This window comes from Mauremys mutica, chromosome 4 (assembly GCF_020497125.1).
Source record: "Mauremys mutica isolate MM-2020 ecotype Southern chromosome 4, ASM2049712v1, whole genome shotgun sequence".
NCBI lineage: Eukaryota > Metazoa > Chordata > Testudines > Geoemydidae > Mauremys > Mauremys mutica.
Genome location: NC_059075.1, coordinates 92,202,176 through 92,221,693, shown reverse-complemented (window position 1 = coordinate 92,221,693; position 19,518 = coordinate 92,202,176). Strand labels below are relative to the sequence as shown.

Sequence of the window (19,518 nt, the reverse complement as noted above, 5' to 3'; positions counted from 1 at the left end):
TTTCAATATTAGCTAACGAAGCCTCCTGAGGCAAAGTCCAAGGCAAAGTCAGTGAATTTATTTTCATTTGGAAGGCTTTGGCCATTAGGCACCAACACATTTTTCTTAGTAGACAAACTGTTGACTACCACCAATGGCCCATTAAAAGTTAATGGGAGAAATTCCCTTTTGCCCTCACTAGGCACAGCTATTAACTTTTATAAGACTTCACCCAGAAATTTCTTTCCTTTTGCAATATCATGAACTTCAACAGATTCTTTTTGAGCTTTAGTTATGTTCAGAATTGACTTTGGTATAACAGACAAATTTACAAACTCCTTCTGAGTTTCACTCAAACCCAGAACTACCTCTGGTACATCAGGAAGATTTTCACACAGCTTCTTTTTGGGCACATAATTTCCTGTAGACTCCATAGTCAAAAAGTTAGAGGAATTCTCTTCCTCTTTTCAGCTCTTCTTGCAGACAACATGCAGGTTACCAGGCTCAACACACACAAATTTAGGGACCATTCTCTTTCTGTTACAAGTTTCCACACTGTGTGTAACATAGATCACCTTTATGCTTTCCTTGTGCCCTGGTCATATCATCAACCTGATCAGACAAGGTTGCCATATCTTTATCTAGCAACGCACTAGCAACAGGCAAAATAGAAGCACCAGAATCGCCTGGTCCCTGGGAACTAGCCATGACATCAACTGGATGCAACCTGGTTATAATGTCATTATCCCTAGCAGACACAAATTTAGGAATATTTCCTTCTTGGGCTTCAGTTATGTCCAGAATCAACTCTGAGACAACTGATAAATTTTCAACCAACATAGGCTGATGGGCTTCTTCTGGGCTTCTTCTGTCTGCTTTCTGGAGAAATATTCTCCTTTAGCAGACACACTGCTATTCTCAACAGACAACCAATTTGAGAGAAATTTTCTCTTATTCCAGCACACATGGCTGTTCACAGTCAATTGTTTGGCGAGTGGGACACCTTCCTTAACATTTAAGATGGATTTTAGCCAAAGGCACTCTTACAAAATATTCAGATAATGCTACAACAGTTACACTTTCACCTGGCAAATAATCTGCCTCCCTGACAAGACTTGCCTTAACCATAGTAATATCTGCTGTGGTGTCCCTTCCTGCCATACACCTGATTCCATTAACTTCTGCACAGCTAATAAACTCTGCGTTATTGTTCCCATATTTAGCTTTAATATGAGTTTTAAGGTCAAGTCCTTCAGAAACAACAGTAACAGCATTTGCACACAAGGCAACTCTATTTGGGTCGCCTGTGTTTTTAGGATAACTGGATTAGCATTTCCTGGATTTGCTGATTTATTTTTTACATTTGGCCACTCTGGTTTGATGTGTCCAAGTGTACCACACAAATGACATACCACTTGTCTTTGCTTAGATTATGAGTTTTTCTGTTCTGGGCTTCCGTGAGCTTTTTTAATAGAAGTGGGGCTGGTCCCACTTTTAAACTATTCTCTTCTTTTAGATTAGAGAGAATAGTGATTATTCTTTCCCAAGGGCATATTTCTTTCATGACTTCCATTCTGCACAAATTCATCTGCAATCTCAGCAGCTTGCAAAACAGACCTGGGCTTTTTATTGCAAATAGCAGCCCAGACCTCATCTGGAACCAAATTTAACATCTGTTCTAGAGTAATTAATTGCATTAATTGTTTAAAATTACCCCAAGCTTTCTCACCAGTAATCCACTTCCTGACAAAACCTAACAGTTTATGAGCACATTCCACGTAAGTAATATCATTAGACATTTTAAAATTTCTAAATTTCAACCTGTAAGTTTCAGATGTAACTTCAAATCATTTTAACACAGTATCTTTATATTTTACATAATTCAAAGCTTCATCCATACTCATTTCATTGAACACCTCTGTAGCTTTCCCAGTCAATCTGGTCAGCAGGACAGGCATATGCTATACCTTGGGATATGGTGAATTTCACATAAACGTTCACAGATAGATAGAAATTCTTCTATTTCTTCAGTATTTTTGTAAATGGGACAAATTCTTTCCCAGTTTTTGTTGTCACAAGGGGTGGATTTCCAGGTTGTATCAGCTTTTTCTGCTCTTCCAAGACTTGGAGCTGAAGTCTGGCAGATTCCTGTTGCATCTGGTGAGCCTTCTCCTCAGCAGCCAGACATTCCATATGCTTTAAATGGGCTTCTTTTTCCATATCAGCTCTCTTTTGCTTTTCCTGCAATCAAAGATCTATCAGCTTTTGTTCATGTTCAAGTTGCTGCTGGTTTTTCACTGCAAGCATTTTCACTGGGTCTGCTTCCTGATCACTGGCCATTAACAGATTTTTCAGTTCTTGCTCTGGGACTTTTTTCCTAAAGGTCACCCGCTCTGTAAGCAGAATTCTTCAAGGGTTTTTCTTCAAGAGCTTCATACGATCCTTGCTCACTCACTGTAACTGATTTTTAACCTTTAAACTCCAATATCAAAATGAATTTTTGACAAGCATGTGGTTCTGACTACAAAATCTCAAATAACCACAGACTAAGGAATCATTCTTTTTGTTGAGTTCAAATTCCTTTTCCTGATTTTTGTTTTATGGATAGCTGTATATTTTTTTCAATATCCTTTTATGTAGTATGTATTGTGCACCAGAGTTTAGATAGATGAAAATTTGTAAATTCTATGGCTATCATATTATGAACAAATAAATATGTTGACTAATAAAAGATATTACCTTTCTTCTGCATAGCTTTTCTCCTCATTCATAAGAAATGGGTAATCCCTTTCACCAGTGGAATTCAGAGGTGATCTAGAGTTGTTGACGCTAGGGACTTGAGGACTAAGCCTCACTCTTCACCCTGGGCTACCAGAAATTCTGCCTCTGGTGGTAGAGCAAGTTAGCCATTCTGTTTCTCCCAACCAATTTGTTTTACAACTTTATTTTTTATTCATTTTGTGTTCATACAGAACTCAACACAGAAATGTCATTCATTGATGTAGTCCTTTGGTAGGAAAGTAATACTGGGTTGGTTCCCAGATAATTCCTTAAATTACAAAGCTTTTACTTTATGTGGAAGAACTTACTTTTTTGCCTATTATTCTATTGTAATAAGCAACAGTTTAAATTAATACTATGTATTCCCCTTTACTTCCCAAGCTGTGCAGCACAATGAAAAATTTCTTACCTGATAGTATTCTCTGCTAATAACTACTCTCTTTGTTTAATCCACTCTGGTAGTCTGGTAAATTATCAGAATACAATTTGTAACAAACTGAAAATTTTCTCTAAATGGAGTCTTAAATGTAAAATTCCCTTCAAATTAGTTAATACAGTTTCAAATTGTTGTCTTAATACTAATAATTCGTTGCTGGAGTATTTTTATAGCTTTGGAAGAACTTTTCTGGTGGCCTGAGGTAAAGAGTAAGGCTCTAGCAACAACTCTGGACTGTCTCAAAATTCCACAGGTGAGAGGCATTATCCATTTGTTATGAATTAGGACAGAAGCTGCTAGCAGAAAGAAAATTACCAGGTAAGATATTTCTCATTCAAGAGCTTCAATTTTAGATAAGTCATTTATTTTATTCATTTTTTTCCTAGAACCTACTTAAGAAAGAATCAAAATAGCAATATTTTTTCTTAAAATATTATTTCTCTGTTACTGAAAGGGTATAAGTAAGAGTCACGTTTAAAGCACATTATAATTTGAGCTAATTTAAAGTATTTTCATTGGTAATTGGCTGGTAATTGGCTGAGCCTTAATCAGTGGGCAGGGCATTCACTCAGGCCAGGGCTTTATAAAGCCGCGCACAAGCGACCAGGGATCTTTGCGAACAGGGAGTTTCGCAAGGGAGTTTCGAAGGGGAGTGGGAAGGGAGTGGGAGTCCCCCGCCAGCCCTAACCCCTTCCCCGTGGTCCCCCTAAAACCTATAAACCGAACCACATTCCAAAACTCCTTTCTGTAAACCACCCTTCCATTAACTAGGAGACAATGCAGGCAGAAGCCCAGTAGCAGAGTGGGGGCTATCCGGTTTATTGCACTGAGTGTAGCATGTATGATTACCTGCCCTGTGGGCGGGTGGCGTATGTGTGCAGTTGGTGCAAGGAGCTCCTGGCCCTCAGAGACCATGTACGGACTTTGGAGGCCAGGGTGGCGGAACTGGAGGAGCTAAGAGAGGCAGAGAGGTATGTTGATGAGGCTTTTCAGGACACTGTAGAATTGTCCCACCTCCGCTCAGACAGCCCCTGCGCTGTTGAGGAGGAGGAACAGCCCAGGGAAGTAGAGCAGTCAATGGGAGCAGAGGGAAACCTTCCCGTAGTTGGGACCCTCCTTCCAGATGGTGCTGGGGTTGCCTCTCGCACTGAGGTTGCCTATCCAGGGGAGGGAACTCCAGTTTCTAGGAAAAGGCAGGTGTTAGTAATGGGAGATTCGATTATTAGAAATGTAGATAGTTGGGTCTGTGATGACCGGGAGAACCATATGGTGACTTGCCTGCCTGGTGCGAAGGTTGCGGATCTCTCGAGGCATCTAGACAGACTTATGTGTAGTGCTGGGGAGGAGCCGGTGGTCGTGGTACATGTAGGTACCAATGACATAGGGAAGGGTAGGAGAGATGTCCTGGAAGCCAAATTTAGGCTGCTAGGGAAGAGACTGAAATCCAGGACCTCTATGGTGGCATTCTCAGAAATGCTCCCAGTTCCACGCGCAGGGCCAGGTAGGCAGGCGGAGCTTCAGAGTCTCAATGCGTGGATGAGACGATGGTGTAGAGAGGAGGGGCTCACGTTCATTAGGAACTGGGGAAACTTCTGGGATGTGAGGAGCCTATACAGGAGAGATGGGCTCCACCTAAACCAAAGTGGAACCAGACTGCTGGCACTAAACATTAAAAAGGTTGTAGAGCAGTTTTTAAACTAGGAGATGGGGGAAAGCCGACTGCTGCAGAGGAGTGTGTGGATCGGACACAGACTTTTCTTAGGGGAGAGTCTGATGATAGAGAATCTCCAGGTTATAGTCAGGAGCAGAGGACTGAAGAGTATAATGTAAGGGCCAGATCAGATGATAAACAGTCACATAAAAAAGAATCTGGCACATCAGAAAAAGGCAGGCTAATAAACAGGGACAAGTTTTTAAAGTGCTTGTACACAAATGCCAGAAGTCTAAATAATAAGATGGGTGAACTAGAGTGCCTTGTGATAAAGGAGGATATTGATATAATAGGCATCACAGAAACCTGGTGGACTGAGAGCAATCAATGGGACACAATCATTCCGGGGTACAAAATATATCGGAAGGACAGAACAGGTCGTGCAGGGGGAGGAGTGGCACTATATGTGAAAGAAAGTGTAGATTCAAATGAAGTAAAAATCTTAAGCGAATCCACATGTTCCATAGAATCTCTATGGATAGAAATTTCATGCTCTAGTAAAAATACAACATTAGGGATCTATTATCGACCACCTGACCAGGACAGTAATAGTGATGATGAAATGCTAAGGGAAATTAGAGAGGCTATCAAAATTAAGAACACAATAATAGTGGGGGATTTCAATTATCCCCATATTGACTGGGAACATTTCACTTCAGGACGAAATGCAGAGATAAAATTTCTCGATACTTTAAATGACTGCTTCATGGAGCAGCTGGTACGGGAACCCACAAGGGGAGAGGCAACTCTAGATTTAATCCTGAGTGGAGCGCAGGAGCTGGTCCAAGAGGTAACTATAGCAGGACCGCTTCGAAATAGTGACCATAATACAATAGCATTCAACATCCCTGTGGTGGGAAGAACACCTCAACTGCCCAACACTGTGGCATTTAATTTCAAAAGGGGGAACTATACAAAAATGAGGGGGTTAGTTAGACAAAAGTTAAAAGGTACAGTGACTAAAGTGAAATCCCTGCAAGTTGCATGGGCCCTTTTTAAAGACACCATAACAGAGGCCCAACTTCAATGTATACCCCAAATTAAGAAAAACAGTAAAAGAACTAAAAAAGAGCCACCGTGGCTTAACAACCATGTAAAAGAATCAGTGAGAGATAAAAAGACTTCCTTTAAAAAGTGGAAGTCAAATCCTAGTGAGGCAAATAGAAAGGAGCACAAACACTGCCAACTTAAGTGCAAGAGTGTAATAAGAAAAGCCAAAGAGGAGTTTGAAGAACGGCTAGCCAAAAACTCTAAAGGTAATAACAAAATGTTTTTAAGTACATCAGAAGCAGGAAGCCTGCTAAACAACCAGTGGGGCCCCTTGACGACCAAAATACAAAAGGAGCGCTTAAAGACGATAAAACGGAGAAACTAAATGGATTCTTTGCTTCAGTCTTCATGGCTGAGGATGTTAGGGAGATTCCCAAACCTGAGCTGGCTTTTGTAGGTGACAAATCTGAGGAACTGTCACAGATTGAAGTGTCACTAGAGGAGGTTTTGGAATTAATTGATAAACTCAACATTAACAAGTCACCGGGACCAGATGGCATTCACCCAAGAGTTCTGAAAGAACTCAAATGTAAAGTTGCGGAACTATTAACTAAGGTTTGTAACCTGTCCTTTAAATCGGCTTCGGTACCCAATGACTGGAAGTTAGCTAATGTAACGCCAATATTTAAAAAGGGCTCTAGGGGTGATCCCGGCAATTACAGACCGGTAAGTCTAACGTCGGTACCGGGCAAATTAGTTGAAACAATAGTTAAGAATAAAATTGTCAGACACACAGAAAAACATAAACTGTTGAGCAATAGTCAACATGGTTTCTGTAAAGGGAAATCGTGTCTTACTAATCTATTAGAGTTCTTTGAAGGGGTCAACAAACTTGTGGACAAGGGGGATCCGGTGGACATAGTGTACTTAGATTTCCAGAAAGCCTTTGACAAGGTCCCTCACCAAAGGCTCTTACGTACATTAAGCTGTCATGGGATAAAAGGGAAGGTCCTTTCATAGATTGAGAACTGGTTAAAGGACAGGGAACAAAGGGTAGGAATTAATGGCAAGTTCTCAGAATGGAGAGGGGTAACTAGTGGTGTTCCCCAAAGGTCAGTCCTAGGACCAATCCTATTCAATTTATTCATAAATGATCTGGAGAAAGGGGTAAACAGTGAGGTGGCAAAGTTTGCAGATGATACTAAAGTACTCAAGATAGTTAAGACCAAAGCAGATTGTGAAGAACTTCAAAAAGATCTCACAAAACTAAGTGACTGGGCAACAAAATGGCAAACGAAATTTAATGTGGATAAATGTAAAGTTATGCACATTGGAAAAAATAACCCCAACTATACATACAACATGATTGGGGCTAATTTAGCTACAACGAGTCAGGAAAAAGATCTTGGAGTCATCGTGGATAGTTCTCTGAAGATGTCCACGCAGTGTGCAGAGGCGATCAAAAAAGCAAACAGGATGTTAGGAATCATTAAAAAGGGGATAGAAAATAAGACTGAGAATATATTATTGCCCTTATATAAATCCATGGTACGCCCACATCTCGAATACTGTGTACAGATGTGGTCTCCTGACCTCAAAAAAGATATTCTAACACTAGAAAAGTTTCAGAAAAGGGCAACTAAAATGATTAGGGGTTTAGAGAGGGTCCCATACGAGGAAAGATTAGAGAGGCTAGGACTCTTCAGCTTGGAAAAGAGAAGACTAAGGGGGGATATGATAGAGGTATATAAAATCATGGGTGATGTTGAGAAAGTGGATAAGGAAAAGTTATTTACTTATTCCCATAATACAAGAACTAGGGGTCACCAAATGAAATTAATAAGCAGCAGGTTTAAAACAAATAAAAGGAAGTTCTTCTTCACGCAGTGCACAGTCAACTTGTGGAACTCCTTACCTGAGGAGGTTGTGAAGGCTAGGACTATAACAATGTTTAAAAGGGAACTGGATAAATTCATGGTGGCTAAGTCCATAAATGGCTATTAGCCAGGATGGGTAAGAATGGTGTCCCTAGCCTCTGTTCGTCAGAGGATGGAGATGGATGGCAGGAGAGAGATCACTTGATCATTGCCTGTTAGGTTCACTCCCTCTGGGGCACCTGGCATTGGCCACTGTCGGTAGACAGATACTGGGCTAGATGGACCTTTGGTCTGACCCGGTACAGCCATTCTTATGTTCTTATGTTCTTATGAACAGGAAACTCTGCAGCATGAGACAGAAACATTAAACAAACAACACAAAGAAGCCATGGCAGCTTTCAAAAAACAGGTAGAAAATTGAGACTCTTTAACCTCTGATAATAATACTTTTAAATATGGTGGTCCGAAAACCAAATTATCAAGTAGTATTAAAAACTTTGTAATGCTGTATATAAAATATTATGATACAACCCCACGGGAAAACATTAAGTCCTTTTTTACACAAAACACACATGTTTTAATTAATACTTCCTACAGCTATATCAGAGAGAGAGAGAGAGAATCTTTTTTTCACAGAAATCTCACAAAGCTAAGAATCTGGCAAAGGTAAATTATGATGATCATGAAGAAATAGTCAACCTGGTCAAGTTCCTACCTAAAGATAGATATCCCCTTCAAAAATACGTTCCAAAATGTCATCCAGCCTTCAACATTAATGCAACCAGAGAAGCAAAAATAGGATTTATTTGGATCTAATTAAGTGTAAGTATAGTATACTTTGGGCCAGATCCTCAGTTTTGCCAGAGCAGTGCTTGACACACCTGGGAGTCCCCACCTGATCTGCCTTTGGAGGCTGCTGGTGGCTGAATTGCTCCCTGGTACAAGCTTCTCTAACTTGTGCTGGTGAATAACTGCCCTATAAATGATGCTTCATTGGTTAGGATTGCTGAAGCGCATTGCGTTCTAGCTCTGCCCCTGATAACCCCCCAACCAAGGGGAGCAGCAGCTGTTAAGGAGTCCCCTAAAGTAGGGAATTTTTCAGGTGTTGCCTAAAGGTAGCTTTGAGCACCGTTATGTTACTTGAACAGTGGGATTTGTACGTGCTTAGGTACCTTATTGAATTGACATGACCTAAGTGGCATTTTAATATAATGCTCCAAGATTTTTTTCTTCTGCCCTTTCAACCATGAAATACAATCCTTATATTTTCTTTTAAAGTTTATTTCCTCATTGCCACCATTTCAATGAATAAAGTATCTCAAAATAAGTGAGACAAGGAGGCTGAGCTAATTTCTTTTATTGGACCAACTTCTGTTGATGGAAGGGACAAGCTTTCAAACTTCACAGAGTTCTTCCTCAGATCTGGGGAAGGTAGACCAGAGTGGCCAACCTAAATACAAGGTTGAACAGATTGTTAAGCATATGGGGATCACACATGTTGAGGATATCACTTAAACTGAAGTGGACAAGCAATACCTCTGCAGTAGTAGGACAAAGGATGGTAGTAGGCAGCAGGGTATGTTACAATTACAAATTGTTGTAATGAGCCATAAAACCAGCATCTCTAAGTCCGTCTTTTTTAGTGTTCAGCAGAGTTATGAATTTAAGTACCCAGGCCCATCTTCTGACAGTGTTGTGCAGGTTTCTTTTGAGGATGAGGACTGAGAGGTCCGATATGGAGACATTTTTTTGTGAAATGTGTTCATCTATGGTGGGGAGAGGGATAGCTCAGTGGTTTGAGCATTGGCCTGCTTAAACCCAGGGTGGTGAGTTCAATCCTCAAGGGGACCATTTAGGGATCTGAGGCAAAAATCTGTCTGGGGATTGGGCCTGCTTTGAGCAGGGGGTTGGACTAGATGACCTCCTGAGGGTCCCTTCCAACCCTGATATTCTATGGGTGTGTAGCGGGGTGGTTACTCGCTCCTGCCCTGAAGGGTTTAAAAAGCAGTTGTGGAGAGGGCTGCAGCTCTAAAAGCTGGGCTGATTGGGGAGGCAGCAGCAGCTGGGCCACGCCCCAGTCAGGCCACAGCTGGCCTGTATAAAAAGGCTGTGAGCCAGGAGCCCAAATAGTCTCTCTCTGTTTGTAGAGGGAGATGGGCCTGGCTGCAGGAAGCTAGAGACAGGGTACCTGAGTCGAGCAGGGTTGGGGAAAGGCAGAGGAGCTGGGGAGCTCCAGCCTGGAAAGCTCCAGGCTGCAGCCTAGCAGAAGGCAACAGGTACGGGGGGTTGCAGAGGGCAGCCCAGGGGTAGGCAAAGGCAGCAGGTCCAAACCCAACCTTGCCAGTGATGAGTAGGCTGATACTGCAGTCTGCCCCAGGGCCTGGGGCTAGGCGATGACTGGCAGTAGCCTGATACTGAGGCAAGGTGGGGATAGTGAGTGGGGGTTTCCTGGGGAGGGGAGACCCTGAGAGAAAGGGGTTACTGCCAGGTGGCAGCACCCCAGCTAACAGGGCACCAGGTCCAGGGAGGGACATGGGAGCCAGAGGACAAGCGGTAGTGGATCACCGGCCTGCAGAGGGCGCTCCAGGCTGGAAATCAAGCTAATTCCATGGATGACCAGCAGGAGGCGCTGCAGGGGTGAGTCTACACCTTTACAGGGTGATAGGATATTTTTGTCTTTTATAATTTTTCTGTGTGAATTCATTTGAGTGTGTAGTGATTGTCACATAGTAGTTGTTAGGGTATTTAATGCATTGGATGAGGTACATGTAGGATCCATTGATGTTGTAGGGGGTATTGATCATTATAACACTGAAGATATGTCTGCACATTTTGGATCTATTGTTCTGGCAGGGTCTGATGCTGCTTTGAGTTGGTGGGTCCTGGTTTGTGGGGACTTCTATGAGTGAAAAATAGTTAACAGAACACTATAGGTGAAGGTCTGGGCCAATGGAAGACATACATTTTTAGAAAAAAAGAAAATGGCAGGTACACAATTCTTTGAAGAAAATGAGATTCTTCTTCAAGTAGATTCAGCCGTGTATTGCACTTGTATGTTCATGTGCCCAGTGCATTGAAGCTGGAGAATTTCACCTAGCAGTACTCATAGGGGGGCAGTTCTCATGCCTTGTGGCCGTCGCCCCTGTTCTGGCTCTATGACATGGCACTACCCTGACCTCCACTTGTGGCTGGAATCTGAGCTCTGCGTGGTTTCACCTCACAATCCCTTTTCAGTGCTGAGAGTTTTCTTCTGTATAGTTTTCATAGTTGTTTAGTTAGTACCCTACTTAGTGTTAGTAATTGTTAGTATCGTTATTTGCCCTGAGTGATGCCTTCACCATGGCTCAAACATTGTCTGCTGTGAGGGGGTGTTAATCCCCAACAATGATCCTCACATGGAGTACTTGCTCCATTTGGACCAGGGTCATGTCCAGGAGCAGTGTTTGATTTGTAAATCATTCACTAAATGGACTCAGGTGCCTAGAGACCTTTTCCTGAAAGCAGCACCTCCTTGAGCAAGCCATGAGACCTGTTTCAGTACCGAGGCCCGTGTTGGATCATTGGGCACCTTCAGGGTTGGTGCATGATGCTGCTCCATGTTCTGAGGCTGGTGATTCCCCCTAGAGATGGAGAAACTGTTCCCCTCCTTGAGTGTGCCAAGGAAAAAGTCTCATAAGACCAATTGAGATCACTATAAGTCTCGTGATGACTCTTCTTGGTCTAAGAAGAGTACGGATGTTTGCCGTGCTACTGCTGGCACGTGGGATGGAACAGGTCCTTCTAATCACTCCCTGGTACCATGTATACACGCGGGATCCCATACCACTTACTCTGGTTCCGACCCTGGAACGTGCGTTGAGTCTGTACCAATGACATCTATGCTGACACCAGCTGTCTCCACACCAGTGGCATACCAGGCAGCAGTGGATCTACTCTGCCTAGCAGTTCCAGACACCCACCTCATGATAGCCACAACCTCATTGGCACCATCTAGACATGTCACAGAACCGCAGTGGCTTTTGGTAACATAACCTGATCTCCCTCTGCCACAGACTGCAGAGTTGAGACTGGGGCTAGGTCTGGAACCGAGGAATGATACATTCCTTGTCACTCTTGTTGCCTTGGCGGTAGATTTGTTTTCGGGTGATTTGTCATTTGTGTCTGGAACTGCACTCTCAGCCTTCAACTACAGTTTGAGTGTGCCTAAGACTGTTAGGTCACATGGCTGCATGCACACAGTTAGTCCAGTTTGTCAGGATGCGTCTTGGCCCTCTCCAAATGTGGCTGAGGACAATTAGCTCTATGGTTGTGGACAGTACAGAACAACATATGACAGGGGGTCCTCTTCTCTCGGTTCCCACTGCCCACGACCAGAAATCTGGTCAGAGCTTGCATGTTGCACTCAGATCTCTCTATATTTCACTGTGTTGCTCCTCCATGGCTAAATGAGGAATAGGAACAATGTTTGGAGGCTGTGTGACAGGTTTTACTTAATAATAGGAAGCCCTCCACCAGATTGGCCTATTTGGCCAAATGGGAACATTTTTCAGTGTGGTCATTGGCCCTCAGGGTTCAACCAATGTTGGCTGGGATTCAGGACATCTTGGAGTACTTGTTACATTTTCAGTCTTCAGGTCTTGCACTCAGTCTGTTGAAGGTCCACGTGGCTGCAATCTCGGCATTTCATCCTTCCATCCAGGGGAGGTTGTTATTTTTGAATGCCATAGTAGCAAGATTCTTGAAAGGAGTCCTTTGTCTCCACCCACCAGTGAAAGAACCATTTCGTTTGTGGGACCTCAATACAGTTTTAGCAGCTCTGATGGGATCTCTGAGTCTTTGGCATCTTTTTTCCCACTTCTGTGTCAAAAGATTGCATTCCTGGTGGCTGTGACCTCCATGAGTTGCAGGCTGTGATGGCAGAGCCTCCTTATACTCAGCTGTCTAAAGACAAAACGACCTTGCAGCCACACACTGAGTTTTATGTAGAGTAGTGACTCAATTTCACCTGAATCAAGCAGTGTATCTACCTGTGTTCTGTCCTAAGCCACAGACAGACAAACTCTGGAGAAGCAGCATCTTCATTCACTGAACGTCAGGCACTGCCTCACCTTTACTTGGACAGGACTAAACTGTTTTGTGCTTCGCCTTGTCTGTCATATGCAGACTGGAAGAAGGGACAAGCCCTCTTTTTGCTGACAGTCTCCAGGTGGATAACTTCCTGCATCTAGACTGCATACAAAATAGTGTGAACTACGATCTCTCAAAAGCTGCATGCTCACTCTGTGAGGGCACTGGCTATGTCAATGGCTTTTTTAGGTGAAGTTTCAGTATTGGACTTTGCAGGGCTGCCATTTGATCACCTGTACATATGTTTACCAACTATTATGCCTTTACTGCAGCATGCAGAACAGATGTGTACTTTGGTAGAGCAGTCCTTTTTAAGTAGGCTCCAGGCCCCACCTCTTGTGTGTACTGCTTGTGAATCACCTAGGTGGACTACATGGCTGCATCTACTCAAAGAAGAAGAAACAATTACTATTTCTTTGAGTGATGGTCCCTATGTGTATTCCACACACGTGTGCATGCGTGCCATGTTCCTGAGTCCAGAAGTTTTCTCCAATCAAAGTCCATTGACCTGCACATATGCAGTGTCTTTCCTCATGTTTCCAACCAAGGGTATCAGGGATGGTGTGGGTTGACCCCACTACAGTTCCTTCTTACCTCCACATGGCCTGAGTTGGAACCCCTATTCCTCCTTTGCTCTTATTTGTATATACCTGTGTAAATATTTTTTTCATAGTTTTATAGCTTAGTTTGAGATAGTTTAGCATTGTACAGTGTAGTATAGAACCCCAGTCGGGGGGAAGAACCCTTTGCTACCTAAGGGCTATGCACAGGTCCCAGGCTTCAAGAACTGCATCTCCTGCCCTCATTCCTTTTTCATTAGTGGCGAGCATCAATGATGCCTCTAGTGTCTGGGTGAGGCGCATATCTCAGTGAAGTGCGACCCGTGTAAGTCCTTCCTGCCAAGAACTAGAGAGGCCTGTGAGCTCCAACTCCGTAAGTTCCTGATCAAAGAATATTTGCGGCCCCAGACTCACTGTGATCCTGGCCAGGGAGACACCCCCGTACAGTGGCCTTGACCAGGGCCGGCTCTACTGTTTTTGCCACCCCAAGCAGAGCGCTGAATTGCCGCCGCTGACGGCGGGGGCAGTCAGTACGCTGTTAAGCGAACAGCAGAGAGGCAAACAGAAGGAGTTTGCCTGGGATCTGTCTGAGCAGAGGTACGCTAAGTGCTGCATTAGGGGGACTGCGCTGGTGAGTATCTGAGTGTCTGTTGAGGGGACAGTTTGGCAGTTTGACCGTGTGCTTGATTGCTTATTTGAACAGTGTGAATTGGGAGTGCTTTGTTCCAGCTGGGCCTGACTGTTATAAAAAGGCAGTCAGCTGTGAACCAGCTGAGCAGCGAACAGCAGAGAGGCAAACAGAAGGAGTTTGCCTGGGAGTTTGCCTGGAGAGAGCCTGCTGAGGCTCCCCTCTCGCAGGTGTCTCTGAGTAAGGAAGCTCTTAGAAGGAAGAGACTATGGATGCTGAGCGAGCCGCTGTTGTGACCTGCACAGGATGCGCCATGTTTGTCTTCCTTCCACAGGACAGAAGCGACTTTGTCTGTACAAAGTGCAAGCTGATCTCCATATTGGAAGAGAAGATTCAAGGTCTGGAGAAACGAATATCAACCCTGCGTTCCATAAAAGAAAATGAGGATTTCCTGGATAGACGTCAGGATCAGCTTCAGCGGGCACAATGTTCTGAAGATTCAGAGCAGGCTACGCAGCAGGGACAGAAGGCCAGCAAGGATAATTGGCAGCATGTGACTTCCAGAAGAGGAAAGAGTACCAGAAATGTCCATGTACCAGTAACACAGATGCAGGTGAGCAACCGTTTTCGTGTCCTCTCCGCAGGTACTAGTGCAGAGAGTGGAGTGGATGATACATCTGAGGGAACAGAGCAGAAGGAGACTCCACTGATTGGAAGGCATGAGATGCACCATCCTAGGGATGGGGGTTCCACGACCACCACTCCCAAGAGGAGGAGGAGGGTGGTGGTGGTCGGGGACTGTCTCCTCAGGGGGACTGAGTCATCTATCTGCCGCCCTGACTGGGAAAACCGAGAGGTGTGCTGCTTGCCAGGGGCTAGGATTCATGATGTGACGGAGAGACTGCCGAGACTCATCAAGCCCTCAGATCGCTACCCCTTCCTGCTTCTCCACGTGGGTACCAATGATACTGCCAAGAATGACCTTGAGCCTATCACTGCAGACTACGTGGCTCTGGGAAGAAGGATAAAGGAGTTTGAGGCGCAAGTGGTGTTCTCGTCTATCCTCCCTGTGGCAGGAAAAGGCCAGGGTAGAGATCGTCGAATCGTGGAAGTCAACGAATGGCTACACAGATGGTGTCGGAGAGAAGGGTTTGGATTCTTTGACCATGGGATGGTCTTCCAAGAAGGAGTGCTAGGCAGAGACGGGATCCACCTTATGAAGAGAGGGAAGAGCATCTTTGCAAGCAGGCTGGCTAACCTAGTGAGGAGGGCTTTAAACTAGGTTCACCGAGGGAAGGAGACCAAAGCCCCGAGGTAAGTGGGATATCGGGAGAAAGTTCAAGTAGTTGAGTGCAAGAGGGGAGGGCTCCTACCCCATACTGGGACAGCAGGACGATCAGTGAGTTATCTTACATGCCTATACACAAATGCAAGAAGCCTGGGGAACAAGCAGGGAGAACTAGAAGTCCTGGCACAGTCAAGGAATTATGATGTAATTGGAATAACAGAGACTTGGTGGGATAACTCACATGATTGGAGTACTGTCATGGATGGATATAAACTGTTCAGGAAGGATAGGCAGGGCAGAAAAGGTGGGGGAGTTGTGTTGTATGTAAGAGAGCAGTATGACTGCTCAGAGCTCCAGAAACTGCAGAAAAACCTGAGAGTCTCTGGATTAAATTTAGAAGTATGAACAACAAGGGTAATGTCATGGTGGGAGTCTGCTACAGACCACCAGACCAGGGGGATGAGGTGGACGAAGCTTTCTTCCAGCAACTAACAGAAGTTGCTAGATCACAGGCCCTGGTTCTCATGGGTGACTTTAATCACCCCGATATCTGCTGGGAGAGCAATACAGCAGTGCACAGACAATCCAGGAAGTTTCTGGAAAGTGTAGGGGACAATTTCCTGGTGCAAGTGCTGGAGGAACCAACTAGGGGAAAAGCTCTTCTTGACCTGCTGCTCACAAACAGGGAAGAAATAGTAGAGGAAGCAATAGTGGATGGGAACCTGGGAGGCAGTGACCATGAGATGGTCGAGTTCAGGATCCTGACACAAGGAAGAAAGGAGAGCAGTAGAACAGAGACCCTGGACTTCAGAAAAGCAGACTTCGACTCCCTCAGGGAACTGATGGGCAAGGTCCCCTGGGAGAATAACATGACGGGGAAAGGAGTTGAGGAAAGCTGGCTGTATTTTAAAGAATCCTTATTGAGGTTGCAGGAACAAACCATCCCGATGTGTAGGAAGAAAAGTAAATATGGCAGGTGACCAGCTTGGCTTAACAGTGAAATCCTTGCTTGTCTTAAACACAAAAAAACAGCTTACAAGAAGTGGAAGATTGGACAAATAACCAGGGAGGAGCATTAAAAGTATTGCTCAGGCACGCAGGAGTGAAATTAGGAAGGCCAAATCACACTTGGAGTTGCAGCTAGCCGGAGGTGTTAGGAATAACAAGAAGGGTTTCTTCAGGTATGTTAGCAACAAGAAGAAAGTCAACGAAAGTGTGGGCCCCTTGCTGAATGAAGGAGTGAACCTAGTGACAGAGGATGTGGAGAAAGCTAGGGCACTCAATGCTTTTTTTGCCTCTGTCTTCACAGACAAGGTCAGCTCCCAGACAGCTGCACTCTGCAGCACGGTATGGGGAGGAGGTGACCAGCTCTCTGTGGAGAAAGAAGTAGTTCGGGACTATTTAGAAAAGCTGGACGAGCACAAGTCCATGGGGCCGGATGCACTGCATCCGAGGGTGCTAAAGGAGTTGGCCGATGAGATTGCAGAGCCATTGGCCATTATCTTTGAAAAATCATGGCGATCCGGGGAGGTCCCGGATGACTGGAAAAAAGCTAATGTAGTGCCCATCTTTAAAAAAGGGAAGAAGGAAGATCCAGGGAACTACAGGCCAGTCAGTCTCACCTCAGTCCCTGGAAAAATCATGGAACAGGTCCTCAAGGAATCAATTCTGAACCACTTAAAGGAGGGGACAGTGATCAGGAACAGTCAGCATGGATTCACCAAGGACAAGTCATGCCTGACTAACCTAATTGCATTCTATGATGAGATAACCGGCTCTGTGGATGAGGGGAAAGCAGTGGATGTGCTATTTCTTGACTTTAGCAAAGCTTTTGATACAGTCTCCCACAGTATTCTTGCCAGCAACTTAAAGAAGTATGGGCTGATGAATGGATGGTAAGGTGGATAGAAAACTGGCTAGATGGTCGGGCTCAACGGGTAGTGATCAATGGTTCCATGTCTAGTTGGCAGCCGGTATCAAGTGGAGTGCCCCAAGGGTCGGTGCTGGGGCCGGTTTTGTTCAATATCTTCATTAACGATCTGGAGGATGGTGTGGACTGCACCCTTAGCAAGTTTGCAGATGACACTAAACTGGGAGGAGTGGTTGATACGCTGAGGGTAGGGATAGGATACAGAGGGACCTAGACAAATTAGAGGATTGGGCCAAAAGAAATATGATGAGGTTCAACAAGGACAAGTGCAGAGTCCTGCACTTAGGACGGAAGAATCCCATGCACTGCTACAGACTAGGGACTGAATGGCTGGGCAGCAGTTCTGCAGAAAAGGACCTAGGGGTTACGGTGGACGAAAAGCTGAATATGAGTCAACAGTGTGCCCTTGTTGCCAAGAAGGCTAATGGCATTTTGGGTTGTATAAGTAGGGGCATTTCCAGCAGATCGAGGTACGTGATCATTCCCCTCTATTCAGCACTGGTGAGGCCTCATTTGGAGTACTGTGTCCAGTTTTGGGCCCCACACTACAAGAAGGATGTGAATAAATTGGAGAGAGTCCAGCGGAGGGCAACAAAAATGATTAGGGGGCTGGAGCACATGACTTATGAAGAGAGGCTGAGGGAACTGAGATTGTTTAGCCTGCAGAAGAGAAGAATGAGGGGGGATTTGATAGCTGCTTTCAACTACCTGAAAGGGGGTTCCAAAGAGGATGGATCTAGACTGTTCTCAGTGGTAGAAGATGACAGAACAAGGAGTAATGGTCTCAAGTTGCAGAGGGGGAGGTTTAGGTTGGACATTAGGAAAAACTTTTTCACTAGTAGGGTGGTGAAGAACTGGAATGGGTTATCTAGGGAGGTGGTGGAATCTCCTTCCTTAGAGGTTTTTAAGATCAGACTTGACAAAGCCCTGGCTGGGATGATTTAGTTGGGTTTGGTCCTGCTTTGAGCAGGAGGTTGGACTAGATGACCTCCTGAGGTCCCTTCCAACCCTGAGATTCTATGAAGGCGGCATGTGCGTTTCCGCAGCAGTGGCAATTCGTCAGCAGCTTCTGTCTTCAGCCAGAAGACAGAAGCTGTGCCACTGCAGAAAGCTGAACATAGAAGCCGCCGCCGAATTGCCGCTGCTGCAGAAACGCGCATGCCACCCTAACGGCACATGGACTGCCCCCACCGTCAGTGGTGGCAATTCGGCGCACTGCTTGGGGGCAAAAACACACAGACTGCCACCCCTTGCAGATTGCCGCCCCAAGCACCTGCTTGGAATGCTGGTGCCTGGAGCTGGCCCTGGCCTCGACCAACCAGTAGTGCCGCTCTGAGCACAAGCCATGATGTGGAGTCATCAGCAGCAAAGCCCAAGGACAAGGACAAGGCCCACCACGAGAATAAGAAACACTCTTTTGATCATAAGAGCAGATCCTGCAGCAGATTGCGCATAAGAGGCACATTTCCTCCCCAAGCTGTGCCAGGTCGGGTGAGACGTCATGGGCTGATCCCGCGGAACCGGCGCCAAAGGGTAAAGTGAAGAAGAAGCAGGATCCTTTGGTACCATTGGTGACCATGGTGCTGGGAATCATGGAACACCCAACTCCGAGGGTGGCCCTGGATGTTCCATCGGTGCCACCTCATCAATACGCAGACTGTCTCCACTCCTGTCAGGCCTGTCCATTCTCTGGGACATTCCTCTGCCTGAGGATGAACTGTTGCAGGAGAGGCCCCTTCCCCATCCATCAGATCGGGATCCCCCGGTGACAACAGTCTTGCTGTTTTCAATGGAATTGTTGTCTGACTTAGAGGAATCCCAGGACATAGCCCAGCCAATGTCCCTGCCACAGCGCACGAACCCAGATGGACAGCCAAGGCAACCTTATCCACCTGGGTATGACTCTTTCTCAATACCTCCCCACCCCCAGGAAGGTTGGCATCACTTTCAATGGAGACTGCTGAGACCAGTGGACTCCCTCCTTCTGGCCCTACTGGAGCCCCCGGGACCCATATTACAGATGTCTGGCACCATTCTTATTGTTCCTCCCCCACTCACCAGCTGGCTTCGTCGAGGAGGAAAACGTGGAATCAGTACTGCCAGTTCCAATTGGAGCCTCCTCATCACTGGATCAGGCAGTCATCCCTTTGCCACCCTCTTGAATGGATGACCCTCGTCAATACCAAGAACTTCTATAGAGTGGGACTAGTG

General features: G+C 45.3%; 1 protein-coding gene across 1 annotated transcript in view; it reads left to right on the top strand.

The window, feature by feature from the left end:
• CCDC73 (coiled-coil domain containing 73) overlaps positions 1–19,518 on the top strand; it is a 137,004-nt gene that overhangs the window by 34,418 nt on the left and 83,068 nt on the right. Inside the window, exon 3 of the mRNA XM_045012380.1 lies at positions 8,112–8,183. Within this exon, the coding sequence (XP_044868315.1) occupies positions 8,112–8,183 (72 nt within the window). The remainder of the gene's footprint in view (positions 1–8,111; positions 8,184–19,518) is intronic.